Consider the following 15908-nt stretch of genomic DNA (forward strand, 5'->3'; position numbering starts at 1 on the left):
TTCTACCTGTGGATCTCTGTAAAACATCTCGTACTGCAGGATCATCTGCCGGCTGATCTGCGAGCCGTGGTACACGATGACGTTCATGTTGGTCCACGTGCGAAACTCCCTCTCCCAGTTGGTGATGGTGGACAGGGGAGCGATGATGAGGAAGGGGCCGCGGATCCCCATGTTGAAGATCTCGTACAGGAAGGTGATGGACTGGATGGTCTTTCCCAAACCCATTTCATCTGCCAGGATGCAGTTTTTCCTGCGCAGAAGAGTGAGTGTGAGAGGAGAAACCAAAGAAGCTCAAAGATCAAACAGTATATTTAAAAAATCTGTTAAAAATAATATGATTCAGAAATATGACCTGGTGTAAATGTAATAAAACCACACGTAAGGTGTATATGTAAGGTGTAACGGAGTTGTTTTGGGTTGATGATGAGGTAAAGTTGGAATGGTTCTTCAGAAACGAAGTCTTTACTAGAGCTACTTTCATAAAAAGTGCCTGGTCAAAAAGAAAAAGTTAATTATTTATGTGAATTCCATGTGGTTTTTGTTTTTGTTTGTTTTTGTCTGTGCTCTGATGATTTTGTTTGGTGTCTAAATATGATGATGATGTGTCTTGTATAAGCCCTGATAGGCTGGGCGCCTTAATTGGTGCACGACATGTAAATAAATATAAATTCAAATTCAAATTTTGTATACACATACATGTGCATACGTGTCTGCGCGTGTACATTTAGTGTGAAAATGTATGTTTGTATGGGTTTATATACAGATATTGGTGTTAATGTATTTATGTGTATATGTGCGCATGTGATGGTAAATGTATATGTGTGTATACTGCATGTAGCATGTCAACACTTCAGACCTAGAAATGTACTAAGATGATGAGTCGCTGGCTGGGCTGCAGCCGTTACTTCAACTTATTTTATTACTTTTTGTTGCAGACGTTGTTTGTTGATGTTTTTCTTCTTCTACTTCCATTTCTTCTTTGCTTAGCACTTTGAGATTTTTTGGTAAATATAAAGTGCGTTACAAATAAAATGTATTATTATTATTATTATTATTATTATGTATATCATCTCATTTGTGAATGAATTCTTTGTAACAAGGGGTAGACAATATAAGTTTGCTTCTTTCTGCCCCCTTTCATTCAAGAGTTACCAGTATTGTCATTATTTTTATGAGTTTTATTTTTTTTTGTTTTTATGCTCGATAAATGAATCAGGGGTGCAAACTCATCAGGGGTAAAAAAAGGTGACAAGATACCGACCCCCTAGGGGGGTCCGGGGGCATGCTCCCCCGGGAAATAAAAAAAAAAAAACAACAACTTTAAAGGTGAATTTACAGTCAATTTTATCATGAGACTAGGGTCCAGATTTACTCAGGTTTGCACAGCTTTTGCTCCTGTTAAACCTGCACAATCTGTCTCTCTGTTTGGTTTTGAAATATGTGAAGGGGGGCTTCAGCCTATGCAGGTTTAGCATGAGCAAAAACTGTGCAAAACTTAGAGAATCTGTCCCTCGATGTCCATCAGATGAACCTTGCAAACCTTACCTTCAAACTAAATAAAATTTAATACAGACTGATTGGTTCATTGTGAAACATTTATTTATTGATGTAAATGTGTTTTCTGTATGAAATAAATAAATAAACTAAACTAAAAAAACTAAAAGAAGAACAAAGATGTGAGCGAGATGTCCTGCCATGATGGACACAGGAAGTTGTGTGTGTGTGTGTTTGTGTGTATTTACCTGTTATACCAGTTGAACAGTAACCAGTTCATTCCCTCTAACTGGTATTCTCTGAGCTGGTTTCCGTTGCGGTAATCTCTGGAGCGCTCCAGCTTCTGCCATTTGTCTGGAAGAGGACGTTCCTGTCATAAAAATACACACACACACACACACACACACACACAATGTAACTCACTTCATCTTCACTGAATCACTCACTATACAGATGATATCCGCTGAAAGCAGCAGGAGGATCAGATCACACATTACAACAACAGCTCCTCGGTCGATCAGACCAACCGCTGCAGCTTTCAGGCGTGGGAGAGAAAGTGAAGGTTGAATAGACAACTAATAAAATGAGCAGCGTGACAGAGCGATGCTGCCACTACGTAGTAAGTGATGATACTAATTGAAATGAATAAAGGCAAAAGAGCAGGAACAATTTTCTCTGGGTCTCACTTTGCTTCTCTGACGAGGTGAAAGAGACTCAAGGAAAATTGCTGCGATTTAAGCTGCAATTTTCTGTTCAGTATCAGTTCAGGTGAAGCTGAAACGTTAAAGCGCTCAAACAACCGACGGCTTCAAACACGACTGTCGCAAAACTGACATCAGACATCAAATGATTTCTGGGGCTTCATGGAGACGCCCCCACACACTCTGAAAAAGTAAAGTCAAGATGTGGAGAGGACAGATGTTTCACATGGGGTTGACTTGGCTTGGGCGGTATTACAGTAATACCGTATATACTGCAGGTGTTTAAAAATAGCAACGGTATCAGTTTCAATACCGTCATGAAAAAATGCAATGCACTTATATAGGAGATAAGGATTAAATATTAAATAAAAGTAATTTAATGTCTAAAATTGATTATATGTCCAGTAGCACTTATGTGCCCTTCAAAATAAAAGCCCTATAGCCTTTCATATACAGTTCGGTCATATTGATTTTGACTTAATTTTGACAAGACAGGGCTCCAAATGTTTTTTGTTTTTTTCCTGCGACCAATCGACCAATGAGATTTTGGTCTGCTAATGTTCAGCCCTAGTATTCAGTTTCTGATTGGTGAAGACACAAGCCAATGTTTGGTAATGACACTTATGTCATCATTTTTAATTAGTCACGGTAATACCGTATACCCTGGTAAAATGTGGAGGAAGTTTGACGGTATCAAAATGTGGATACCGCCCAAGCCTAGTTTGACTGGAGAGGATTTTTATTCTACAAAAGTAGGCAACACAGACCAGGAGAAGGTGAAACACTCTGCAGCAGAGCATCAGCGTGGTGGAAGACCACAAACACTGGAGCTGCACTGCTCGGGGATGAAAGAGTTGAACTACAGCCTTGAAATTATATCTAGAAAGTTTTAAAACACACCATCAGCAATGCTACTATACATTTAGCAGTTTTACCAGACGGCTCAGCAGACAGTGTGTCTGTCTTGTGGGCTTTTGCAGACTATTGTGAGACATAATAAAATGTTACTCCACTTATTCTTTGATCAAACACCAGGCTAACAACTCTTAACAAAAACACAAAAACAGGGAATAATGACACAACACAACTGCAAACTGACCGACTATCTTGTCGTAGTATATGTTGTTATTACTTCATCATTCTGTATTTGTTTTGTCCTTTCTGGGTTTCTAGTTCAGAGGATTTTAGATATAAATATAGATATAGATATAGATATAGATATAGATATAGATATAGATATAAATATAGATATAGATATAAATATAGATATAAATATAGATATAGATATAGATATAGATATAGATATAAATATAGATATAAATATAGATATAAATATAAATATAGATATAAATATTGATATAGATATAGATATAAATATAGATATAAATATAGATATAGATATAGATATAGATATAAATATAGATATAGATATAAATATAGATATAGATATAGATATAAATATAGATATAGATATAGATATAGATATAGATATAAATATAGATATAGATATAGATATAAATATAGATATAGATATAGATATGGATATAGATATGGATATAGATATAAATATAGATAGACTTTATTGATCCCAATCTGGGAAATGACAGTGCAGCAGCAGCATTACACAGACACACGGTGACGATAACAACATATACTATAAGAATATAAAGAATAAGAATATAAACTATACATAATAAAATAGTAAAATATAAAGTATAAAGAACAAACTATACATAATAAAATAGCAAATAAAATAAAATGTGATGTACACAATTATATACAAAAACAAACTGGCAGCGTTGATTTTAGTGCAAGAGGAAAATGTGCAATGTGTGTAACTGTGAGTTCTGAGCAGAGTTTTCTGAGCAGAGTTTTTCAGCTGTTATTATACAGTGAAGACTGAAACACCAGAACACCAAGCCAGAGCCCTGCTGCGCTGTCACTTTATACAGTTTCTTCTCACACAATAAACATGTTGTTGTTGCCAAGATCTGAAAACGTCTTCTTTTTCCTTCTTGGGCCTGGACCTGTGTTGTCTTCTCTCTGTCATTAGTGTTGAACTACAGTTTCTCCTGGATGGTGTTTCTTTGTGTCTCATTCAGTACGTTTACATGCAGAGCTTAATCGAGCACGGCTCAAAATTCGATTTTTGCGTCAAGTCGGACTTCTGTCCTTGTCTCAATTTACATGCAACTGATAAAATCTAATAACTGATGGGTCCGCCCCCTCATGCGGCGTCACCCGTTGTTTCAGCAGGTTAATACGCCGCCCCCCTCCCCCCCCTGTCCTGTTGACTTTTCTGTCACCTCCTAAAAAAACTGAATATAAACAACTTATAAGCTTAATAATAAATTCTCAACTGCAGTTCCCGACCAGTCGCACCAGTCTGGGCCGGATGCGCCCTGAGAAGAGGATACGAGCTTCCTTTCTTTCTCTCTCTCTCTCTTTTTAAAAAAAAATAAAACCCTCTTGCTGGTGGCGCTGTGTGAAATGCATTGAATCGGCGCTGATGTTGGGTTTTTTTCTTTACTTTGCCGGCTTCTCTGCTCCACTTGGTGCCGTCTCTACTGTTGTGGAGCATGAACACATGCATCATCCAGTTCTACTCCGACTAAGGTGAATACATGACGGAGAAAATCGAATTCCAGTCGCATTATCTGGGTGTCTTAATCAGAGTTCTCAACTCCGATTTCAGTCGGACTAAGGTGTTTACATGCACTTCAGTTGTCCAGTTATAGTCGGATTAAGGCAATAATTCGTTTTTTTCAAGTGTCATGTAAACGTACTGATTGTGTCTCTACTCACCATGTGTCTCAGGTCGGCCGGCAGCTTCTGGATGCCCTCGAACTCCTTGATCTTCTCTGGGTCCAGGTCTTCCTGCAGCTCCCACGTCGCCTCCTCGTACGAGAGGCTGCACCACTTAACCAGGTAATGGGTCACCTCCTGCAGCGGCACACACACACACACACACACACACACACAGCGTGAGTGTGTAAGTGTGAGTGCGTGTGGGTGGGTGTGTGTGTGAATGAATGAATGAATTTATATTTATTTAAAGGGATAGTATCATTATTTTAAAGTGGGGTTGTATGATCTCCAAATAGCCCCTAAGTACTTTAATTGCAGTAGAAGACTCTCTGCACTCCTCCCGTTAGCAACGCCAGCCCATAATAGCCCTGCCCAGAGATTTACACCATACAGTTTTGTGAACAGACCCAAAGAAACGGCCTATTTTCACGGCCTAAAAGAGGTTTTACCTGAAAAAAAATACACAGTTCCATTGTTCACTATAATATAATTTTTTCCAGCCCCTCAAAGTGCAGGAAAAACACAGTTTTTATTTGGACCAAACCAACTCACGTATCCCTCCGCCCAGGGTTAGCGCCCGCCGATCAGCAGTTGGTTAGGTCCAAATAAAAACTGTGTTTTTCCTGCACTTTGAGGGGCTGGAAAAAATTATATTATAGTGAACAATGGAACTGTGTATTTTTTTTTCAGGTAAAACCTCTTTTAGGCCGTGAAAATAGGCCGTTTCTTTGGGTCTGTTCACAACAATGTATGTTGTAAATCTCTGGGCAGGGCTATTATGGGCTGGCGTTGCTAGAACTTAGGGGCTATTTGTAGATCATACAACCCCACTTTAAAAAAATGATACTATCCCTTTAAGTGTCATGCACCAATAAGGGCTTACAAGACACATCATCTGTTGATGTGTGTGTGTGTGTGTGTGTGTGTGTGTGTGTGTGTGTGTGTGTGTGTGTGTGTGTGTGTGTGTGTGTGTGTGTGTCATGTACCTCTCCGGTCTCGGTATCCGTAGTGACGGCCACCTCCAGCACTCTGTCCACCTCAACGTAGTCTGGGTTAAATAAATCCTCATCGGGCTGAGAAGAGACGAACAGTGGAAGAGCAACAGCAGCAGATTATTGATTATTGATTATTGATTATTGATTGGTAATCAGGACTGAGATCAGAGAACGGACTGAGAAACAAGCTGAGGAAAGGCTTTAAAGGTACAGTCAGTAACTTCTGCTGCTGATCCTGGTTTGACGGACATCTAACGGTAACATGTTGTTCAGGACGCGTGCTCCTCCTTGTCTACATAGCAAACACACCAGGTGATAAGAACTGTTAAACACTGAATAAACCTGCAATCAATAGAAAAAAAACTACAAAATGTGGCAACATACCACACACTTAGACTGTATGGAGGATCTATGATTTATTAAGCAACGTGTCTCACATCAGGCTTCTTCACAGCCTGCAGTTTTGTGGTTTTCTTTCTGTTGATTGTACTTTTACGCCACACTACCAGCACCTCGACTGTTCGCTGTTTCGTATTTGAAGTCATTGTTTGACAGATGACAGAGGTGAAACCGCTGCTAACGTTTGTTTTGATCGTTTCTCTCATAACTTCTGAACCAGACTTTCAGCAGGTCTTTTATCTGCGGTTGAATCATCCACAGAGGCGTCCTCTTCTCCATAACAAACAAACAAACCAGGGGGTTACAGAGGTTAGGGTTAGGGTTTGTAAGGCTCAAGCTGTTTCCAGACATTTAATGTGGAGAAGTTGTAGATCGGAGTTTGTGGTGAGACGTCACTGGTCATTATAATATTTATTCTAACATATTTAGGCAGACAGGCTGTCTCTGTTGTGCAGTAAAATGGACTTGTCCACATCCTTCCTAAACCCTGCTGCCTATATACAGACCACTGCACTGCTCATTCTCAACCCCCCTTCACCTTCAACATTCGTTCTGAGCAGCTTTAATTAAGGTCAACAATGAGGTGTGACAAGGTCTGCAACCATGAAGTTTGAGTTATTCAGCAAAGGCTAAATGATGCCTTTATGTCAGAGAGTTGCCAGGTTACAGCATGTTGGAGTTAACCTGTCGACCTTTACGGCACTTTCAACATTTGATGAATGTGCTGTGAATTATCAGCCACTGTGACCCGATCGTTACACACCTGAAGTAATCACCGCTGCATGTGCGTGATGAAGTAGATGGTGTCGCTAATGGCTCAGAGAGATAATAAAGTATGAACTCAGAGAGAGAAGATGAGCCCTGAGTCCGGTCCTGAAGGTGAAGCGTTACCTCGGTGAACAGGTGTTTCATCTGGGCCTGTTTGGTCCTGAAGCGTTTTATCTTCTGGTGGATTCTAGGATCCTTCTCCAGCTCCTCCAGAGTCGCCCATTTACAGTGAAGGTAGGAACTAAAACAACAAGAAGACACACACGGCTTTTAGCTATTAGCTTAATCTTTTCTTATATAAAGGTTTACACTAGGGACGTCACGATTACTTGTTTTCACAATTAATCGTGGTATTTAACGCCACAATTAATTCATCGTAAAGATTCCTAAATACCGTTACTTTCCCAGAAAGATGATGTTGGAACCATATCGGCAGATGTGTGCAAAAATAAAAGTAAATGCACAGATACTGGTCCATTTATCTAACCTAACATTGAATTGGTAGGAATTTAAATGTTAGCGTGTCATTTTTAATTTAAAAAAAGCAAAACAAAACAAAAAACTACTAAAATAAACACAAATATTTGGTATAGATGACAATTTATGACCTGAATATTTCAAACATTTCCCCTGGGGGATTAAGAATTCATCATATATTAATAGATACTTGAAATATTTTGTGTAAACAATGAGTAATGTAATTATATTTTGACTATATATGATTTTACACATTCATAGTGTTGTGAAATTAATTAACACATAATAATCGTGATAATCGTAGTACCGTGATTATTACTCTGACAATAATCGTACCAAGAAAATGTATAATGGTGACATCCCTAGTTTACACTCAAAAAATCAAACCCTGATTTGACATCCAACTCATTATAAAGCAAAAAGATGTAAACAATCAAAAACACAGACTCAACCTCGACTCAGAAACTGCTCCTTAAAACCAGCTGTCAGGACTTTTATGACTTTGTGATGTCACAGCAGTCACCAAGCTAAACCCACCAGGACCCACTGGATCACTCATTAACAGTCAGCCAATCAGAAGAGAGACTCAGAGCCTCCTCTCTTCTGATTGGCTGAGAGATGTAAATCCACGTACACTAAGATGTTTTTTTTTATTTATATCTTCTCATGGATCAACGCTTCAGATCAAACACAGAAGAATAGCAAAATATGGAACTTAAACCTTCTTCCTTTACATGTTTCAAGACAATCTAATGATACGTGTGTGATACATTTACTCAGACGGTTTTATCAAGAGAGACATGGGACATTAGCAAAGCTTCAGAGCAGTGAGAGACCTCGGTGTAAGCCATCATTAAATGACCTGATCATTTCATTCCTAGCTCATGGAAATGAATTGAAACATAATGAAACGGTGTTTAGAGAAGCTGCTCAAGCATCAAAAATAAAATCATGAATAAATAAAAGCACAGAGAGGATCGATGAGGCAGGAGCAAAACACATGAATGTGATCCATCCATCAGCACTTAACAGTAGCAAGAGGTTTAAAGAAGTAGCCATGAAGGACTCACACACACACACACACACACACACAGACACACACACACAGACAGACACACACACACACACACACACACAGACAGACACACACACACACACTCTAACAGAATGACATGTATGATTTAATCTATAAACCACGACCTATAAATGGACAAAGATAAATGTCAGAGCTGTGCTCAGTACAGTGCTGCACCATGCAGTTACTAAACTGCCTGTGCAGTTTGATAATGCATTATGTATAATAATGATTTTTTTTTTTACAGTACAAATATTATACTTTTCTGTACCTAATAATTTGTGAATCCATTATTCTAAATGGAGCCACAGAAAAGTAAAGTATTCACATCCATTCGGTTTGAATTAACGCAGGCAAGTCTGCCATGTTTTATTCATCACCCTGGAGAATAAATTACGATCATAATAACGTCTGTATATGTGTGTAGGACTTTTCTTAAAGATACAAAGTGCAGGAACAAACAGGAGGGTCTCTGGAGAAGAGCTGAGCCTCAGTGAGATGATGAAAAACTCTCCAGCTGAGAAGCACTTCACTGCTGAAAAACAGTCTGTGTGTGCAAAGTCTGCGTCCCTGGAGACCTTAGAGCCATAAAAACTATTAACTAACAGCTCCGACAAAGTCAAGCCCCCCCCCCCCCCCCCGATACGGTTTCATCAGTCATGAGGGGAGGGTGACTTTTAATCCACCCAGGACTTGTTGTAGATTAACCAGGGACCATTTCTTTGACGATGTGAGTATCTGGAATCAGGTGGCTCGGTCTACAACCGCAGCTCCTCTCATCTCAGTCCATGTGAGTCTTCATTCTACTGACAAAGCGTGAGCTCCAAATGTTAGTCTGAGACAGGGTAAGGTTAAAGGGATAGTAGCATTTTTTTTTTAAAGTGGGGTTGTATGATCTCCAAATAGCCCCTAAGTACTTTAATTGCAGTAGAAGACTCTCTGCACTCCTCCCGTTAGCAACGCCAGCCCATAATAGCCCTGCCCAGAGATTTACAACATACATTGTTGTGAATAGACCCAAAGAAACGGCCTATTTTCACGGCCTAAAAGAGGTTTTACCTGAAAAAAATTACGCAGTTCCATTGTTCGCTATAATATATTTTTTCCAGCCCTTCAAAGTGCAGGAAAAACACAGTTTTTATTTGGACCTAACCAACTTACGTATCCCTCCGCCCAGGGTTAGCGCCCGCCGATCAGCAGTTGGTTAGCTCCAAATAAAAACTGTGTTTTTCCTGCACTTTGAAGGGATGGAAAAAATTATATTATAGCGAACAATGGAACTGTGTAATTTTTTTTCAGGTAAAACCTCTTTTAGGCCACGAAAATAGGCCGTTTCTTTGGGTCCATTCACAACAATGTATGTTGTAAATCTCTGGGCAGGGCTATTATGGGCTGGCGTTGCTAACGGGAGGAGTGCAGAGAGTCTTCTACTGCAATTAAAGTACTTAGGGGCTATTTGTAGATCATACAACCCCACTTTAAAAAAACTGCTACTATCCCTTTAAGGTATATTGTCCTCTCCTTTTGTTCATGGCAGCAGAGAAGCTCAGACATTGCTAATGTCAACTTAAAACAACAGCTGCATCTGGCAAGCGCATAAAATACCACATGCACCAAAAACATCATCAACATTATCTCAGAGTTTGAGGGGAGGATTAAGAATTGGACCCCCGACAAAAATAGGTAAAAACATATAATTACACTTCCTGTAATTATAATTCAATATATTTCCCAAACCTATTGAGAGAGTTCATCTACAGTAAGTAGTCTGTACTATTTGTGAACATTGAATGACCTGAGGGTCAGTGACTCACTTCTAGAAATCTCTGACTGCCTTGGGATGTGCCGTAATTGTAGATACTTTTACATGTTCACTTACTGAATTTGATTGTGTGAAGTATCTTTGGATGGACACTAACTTTGATCATGAAGCAGGTTTTTTTTTATCAATACTGAGTTTCTGATCTAGTTATGTGGTTATGATGTTTAGTCTGTTAGTTTGTGTGTAACTTTAGACTCAAGTTTAGCTAACCAATGTTTACTAGTGTGTAACTTTAGCCTTGAGTTACACTTTAGCAAATTGATGTCAGCTATAACCTACATTTGCAATGTAGCTAATGTAAAATAAAGTCTTCATTTAGATTTAGGTTACAGATTATTTTTCAGATTAATTTTAGCCTTAAGGTACCAATGTTAGCTAGTTGACAACGGGTCATTTCATTACCAACGGAGGTCTGATTCAACTGCCAATCTCACCATTGAATCAGTTATGAAATAAAAGATCATACCATTCTGACTATATGGGGGTGGCTCACTGCTGCTGAATCAGATTTTACAGTTTGGGCCAAAAGTTTATTTACAAGATTAAACTGAGTGTCACGTTCTCCATCTATTGATCGCACAGCATCTGTACATTCATACACACAAACCCACTGCACACAAAAACCAGCGCTGTCTGTCCATGGTGCTGTGACTTGACCCCCAAACCGCCTGTACAGACACTGATGTATATCACGCCCACACAACCAAGAGACTTTTCATTCGCCATACACACTCATTTATTCACAGCACCAACTCATATACTCGTTGCTGCACCGACAGAGAGACAGTGATGCACGTCGCACACACATAAGGAAAAAGATGGATGGAGAATGTCCTGTTATTGTTATCTAATGCCAACTGAAGAATTAAATGTGTTTATTCGGGTGTTTTAGCTCTTTTGTCTGGATTAGAAAAAGATGCAAATGAGAACTTGAATCAATGAGGGAAAAGATTAGTCGACTAAAGGTCTTTATACTCAACTATTCATCTATAATGGAGTATTTCCTTTTTATTTCTATTACTGTATATACTTCCACTCCAACACTTTACTTTATCCTTCACAACCTTTGATAGTTTTAGTTACACAAAGGTACTGGGTGTCCTGGTCTAAGCAGGTGGACAGTAGATGTAAAAAAAAAAAAACACATTGATACAGTAACAGACAAAGTGGCACTGGAGCTGCGGTGCACTGCAAAAACTCAACATCTTACCAAGAATATTTGTCTCATTTCTAGTCAAAACAAATCTCATTCTACTTAAAATCAGACTCATCACATTAAAAAGCAGCTTGTTTTTAGACACTTTTTACTTCTTTCAAGCAGATTTTCACTTGAAATAAGTAGAAAAATCTGATAGTGGAGCAAGTTTTTCTTCCTTATTACAAGCACAAAAAACTTCCTTTCACTGGCAGATTTTTCTACTTATTTCAAGTGAAAATTAGTTTGAAACAAGTGAAAATGATCTAAAAACAAGTTCATTTTTAGGTGATGAGTCTTATTTTAAGTGGAAAGAGATTAGTTTAGACTAGAAATGAGACATTTTGACAAGAAATTAGACAAATATTCTTGGAAAGATGTTGAGTTTTTGCAGTGTGTGCCACTGGTTTGACTCTGACGAGTCTCCACACTAACAGACAGGAAAGGCGGGAAAATTCAACTCTGTGACCCTGAATGAAACACAAAAACAAGAACACTCCAGGATATTCAACTGTGTGACTAAGCAATGATGAGCATACTCACAAATTCCTGTACTTGACGTAAAACTCCTCCGTCTCCTCCGCTTGGTCCTCTGACGATGAAGTCTGTCGGGGGGGGGCAGACAGATTAAGAAACGCAGAGAGATTAGAGAGAGTGTGGAAACGCACAGGCGGACCATTTCCATGTCTTCTGGGACTGTCCGATTATACATTCTTTCTGGCGGGATGTAGTGGTGAAAATTAATTCAATATTGGGCTTTGAGATTAAATATGATTTTTGTACAATTTATCTTGGTGATATTTCCCCCACAATCAGTGTTACTGATAATTATTTGATTAAAATAATGTTGGTCTCCGGTAAAAAAGCTATTAGGAGAAGATGGCTATCGAAAGAGTCTCCATCTAAAGAAGAGTGGACTGCAATTGTAAAACAAATATATAACATGGAAAAACTGACTTTTTCTTTGAACTTGAACATGGACAAATTCACTGTATTATGGAGGAAATGGACAGCTCATCCTGAATAAGCGACACTATCACAACTTGTGCTGTTTTATCTTTTTATTTTTCTATTTATTTACTTATTTATTTTTTTGCTTGAGTACAGTGCCCTCTACTGTCCTATTTGATGTGCTCTCTCAGTCTTGTACACTAGTGTGTCAATGGTTTAGTCCTGTTCTGACAAGAAGAGTAGACTGTGGATAAACAGAACAAAGATGATTGAAGTAACTCTAAACCTTGGACCTACCGCTTATATACATATTGTTGTATCTTTCCCTGTGTAACGATATATTTGCGTAGATTTTTCCGTCTGTGCACTTTCTTCCTTGTTCTTCTTTCTTGTTCCTTTTTTCTTTTTCCCCATTATATTGTAAATTGAATGACTTAATAAAAATAAAGTTAAAAAAAAAAAAAGAAAAAGAAACGCAGAGATAAATATATAAAGAGGAGCCGGGCTGTGGATTTAGGAATGAGGCAGAAATAAAACCGCCATCATGTATTTCTGATCTATAAAAAAAAATGTTCATTCATGAAAGTGCATCGGTGAGATCTGCCTGTGTGTGTGTGTGTGTGTGTGTGTGTGTGTGTGTGTGTGTGTGTGTGTGTGTGTGTGTGTGTGTGTGTGTGTGTGTGTGTGTGTGGTCTTTCTCCTTCACCTCTTTCTTCACCGGTCTGACAGACAGAATTTTCTCGATGATGTTGGCTTCGTCCTCAGGTGGTTCCTGAGGGAGACGAGGAGAGAAGATGAGCGTCCCACTCAGATAAAGGTCAGTTTGTCGCTCACGCAGCAAGGAACCACTCACCATCAAAGCCTCATCAGCAGTTATCAGACTGAGTGTAGGGGTGTAACGGTATATGTATTCGTCCCGTGGGGTCACGGGGGTCACGGTTCGGTGCACACAGTCACACGACGAATACGTCTGAATGAATATATATATATAAAAACAAAATAATTTAAAAAAAAGTGGAGTCCTCACTCCAACCCAGGTGGCGGTAATGAGCCTCGAAGCTGCAACCGTCATAACGAGGTTAGAGAAGCTGCTGCCTCATTTCTGTCACCGTGTGGCTTCTCAATCAAACACAACTGCGACGGCGGTGGCGACAGCTCGCGACCATAGAAGGCAGCTCGCGACCGGTCCACCGGACGCAATATTTTTTTTCGTAGGATGAGTCTGGGAAAGTCCCGCCTTGCCCGCCTCTGATTGGCTGGATGAATTCAGACGCCATGGCGTAGCGGTTTGCGTTTTCGCCTGCGGTGTGGTGAATCCGAGTTCGATCCCCGCTGGTTTCACATTCCGAAAAATTTTGTTTTTAAATTTATATTCCAAGTTTACATTTAGAGTTTGAGAGAAGTGTAATTGTGCCGTTGGTTGGGTTTAGGCAACGAAGAAAAGAGTTGGTTAAGTTTAGTACAAAGACCAGGTAGAGGCTAGACAGGCCAGGTAAGTAGAGAGAGTCCAGGTAGATCTAGGCACTTATCACGCTTTACCGACAGCCTGCGTTTCACAGCCAAAACAAACAACCAATCAGGCGAGAGTCCTTCTAGCCAATCAGAGTCGAAAATGGAGCCCATCTAGCCAATCAGAGGCGGGAACGGCGGGAAAGTCCCGCCTTTCCCGGACTCATCCTACGAAAAAAAATATCGCCCACCGGACACAGTCTGTTGGTGATGTTTCACGGATGCGCGCTGCGTCGCTAGAAACGCATCAAACACGTAGCGCATGTTCACCCCCCCGGCCCCCTCCCCTCCCTCCCTCCCTCCCTCCCTCCCTCCCTCCCACATGTCAATCACTGGTGCAGGGAAAAAGACAACTTGTGTGCAACAACTTATCCCGCTGCTTTTAAGCCTCTTGACATGAACACAGACACCAGAAACATCACCAAAGCAACTGGCATCTAGTCTAAATTAACTGTGTAAACCAACATTGATGTTAGTTTCTTGTTTTGTTTTGTTTGTAATAGTTGTCAGTTGTCAAGTGCAAGTTTTTTTTCCTCTAGAATTAATGAATGGCATGATAACACTCCTAATGCACTTGTTTTATTTTATATTCTATTTTTTTTTTTTTACTTTTATAACACAAGACAGATTTTAGTTTTACATTCAGTAGTGTCTGTTGTACCAAAACCGTACCGAACCCCTGAACCGAGGTACGAACCGAACCGTGACTTTTGTACCGTTACACCCCTAGTTATCAGACAACACATGAAGCTGAGAGCTGCTGGTAACAATCTGTCCACGCCGGCTACATCAACAAGTGTTGAGATCATCATATTGTTCACTGTGGTTCTGATGTTACCTCAGCCTGCCAGGCCAGAGCGGTGGCGTTCAGCGCTGAGATACGACCCGCTCCAAGGACAGCGATGGTCTCTCCATCATCATCAACAACCTTAAAGTCCAAATCCTCGTTGTACTTCCTCCTCTTGACCTGTCGTCCCGAACGCCGCTTCTGCAAACCAGGAGTGAAGATACGTTTAGGGAGAGGAGTTGGAGAGTAAGATAGGAGAAAGATCTGCATTTTACAAAAAAGAGTCCTAAGGATGGTTCATCATGCTGGGTACCTTGATCATACAAATCCCTTGTTTTTAAAATCGGGTATTTTAAGATTTGAGGACCTGGTCAAATTCAAAACAGGTCAGATTTTGTTTAAAGCCTGGAATAGGTTGCTACCAATAAACATCCAAAAAATGTTTATGGTCAGAGAAAGCATATATGATTTAAGAGGGAACTGTAACTTTAAACAGTCTACCATCCATTCTACCCTGAAAAGTTTTAGCATCTATTTTTGTGGTGTTAAAATGTGGAATAGACTAGATGAGGATATAAAAATGTGCAATAACTTAAAACAATTTAACAAGTAAGTACAAACATACACTCTTGTTCAGCTATAAAGAACTGGACAGATAATTTTACTCTTTTTATTTATAATCATGGTCTTATTTCATATTAAAGCAATATGTTTTTAATCTTCTGAATTGTATGGAACTACAGATGTATGACATGAATCACAATGTGGGGGGGGGGCTGAACTTGATCAGCTTTGCTTCCTTCAGCCCCTTCTCAAACTTGCACAGTATCATTATTGGTTTGTTTCTTGTTACATAGATTGTTTGTCTTTTGATGTGCTTGTTTCAGACAAATCAAAATCAAATCAAATCAAAGAGAAAGTGAGGAA

The 15908-nt window shown here is 39.5% G+C and overlaps 1 protein-coding gene across 1 annotated transcript in view; it reads right to left on the reverse strand.

Annotated features, from left to right (window-relative positions):
* Positions 1-15908, reverse strand: part of chd6 (chromodomain helicase DNA binding protein 6) — a 147616-nt gene that overhangs the window by 56144 nt on the left and 75564 nt on the right. Inside the window, 8 exon segments of the mRNA XM_085777899.1 lie at positions 7-250; positions 1743-1864; positions 5001-5138; positions 5990-6076; positions 7289-7406; positions 12278-12339; positions 13392-13457; positions 15033-15182. Of these exon segments, the coding sequence (XP_085634025.1) occupies positions 7-250; positions 1743-1864; positions 5001-5138; positions 5990-6076; positions 7289-7406; positions 12278-12339; positions 13392-13457; positions 15033-15182 (987 nt within the window).

Source organism: Trachurus japonicus, chromosome 5 (assembly GCF_045865225.1).
Source record: "Trachurus japonicus isolate A0001 chromosome 5, Traja_1.0".
Taxonomy (NCBI): Eukaryota; Metazoa; Chordata; class Actinopteri; order Carangiformes; family Carangidae; genus Trachurus; species Trachurus japonicus.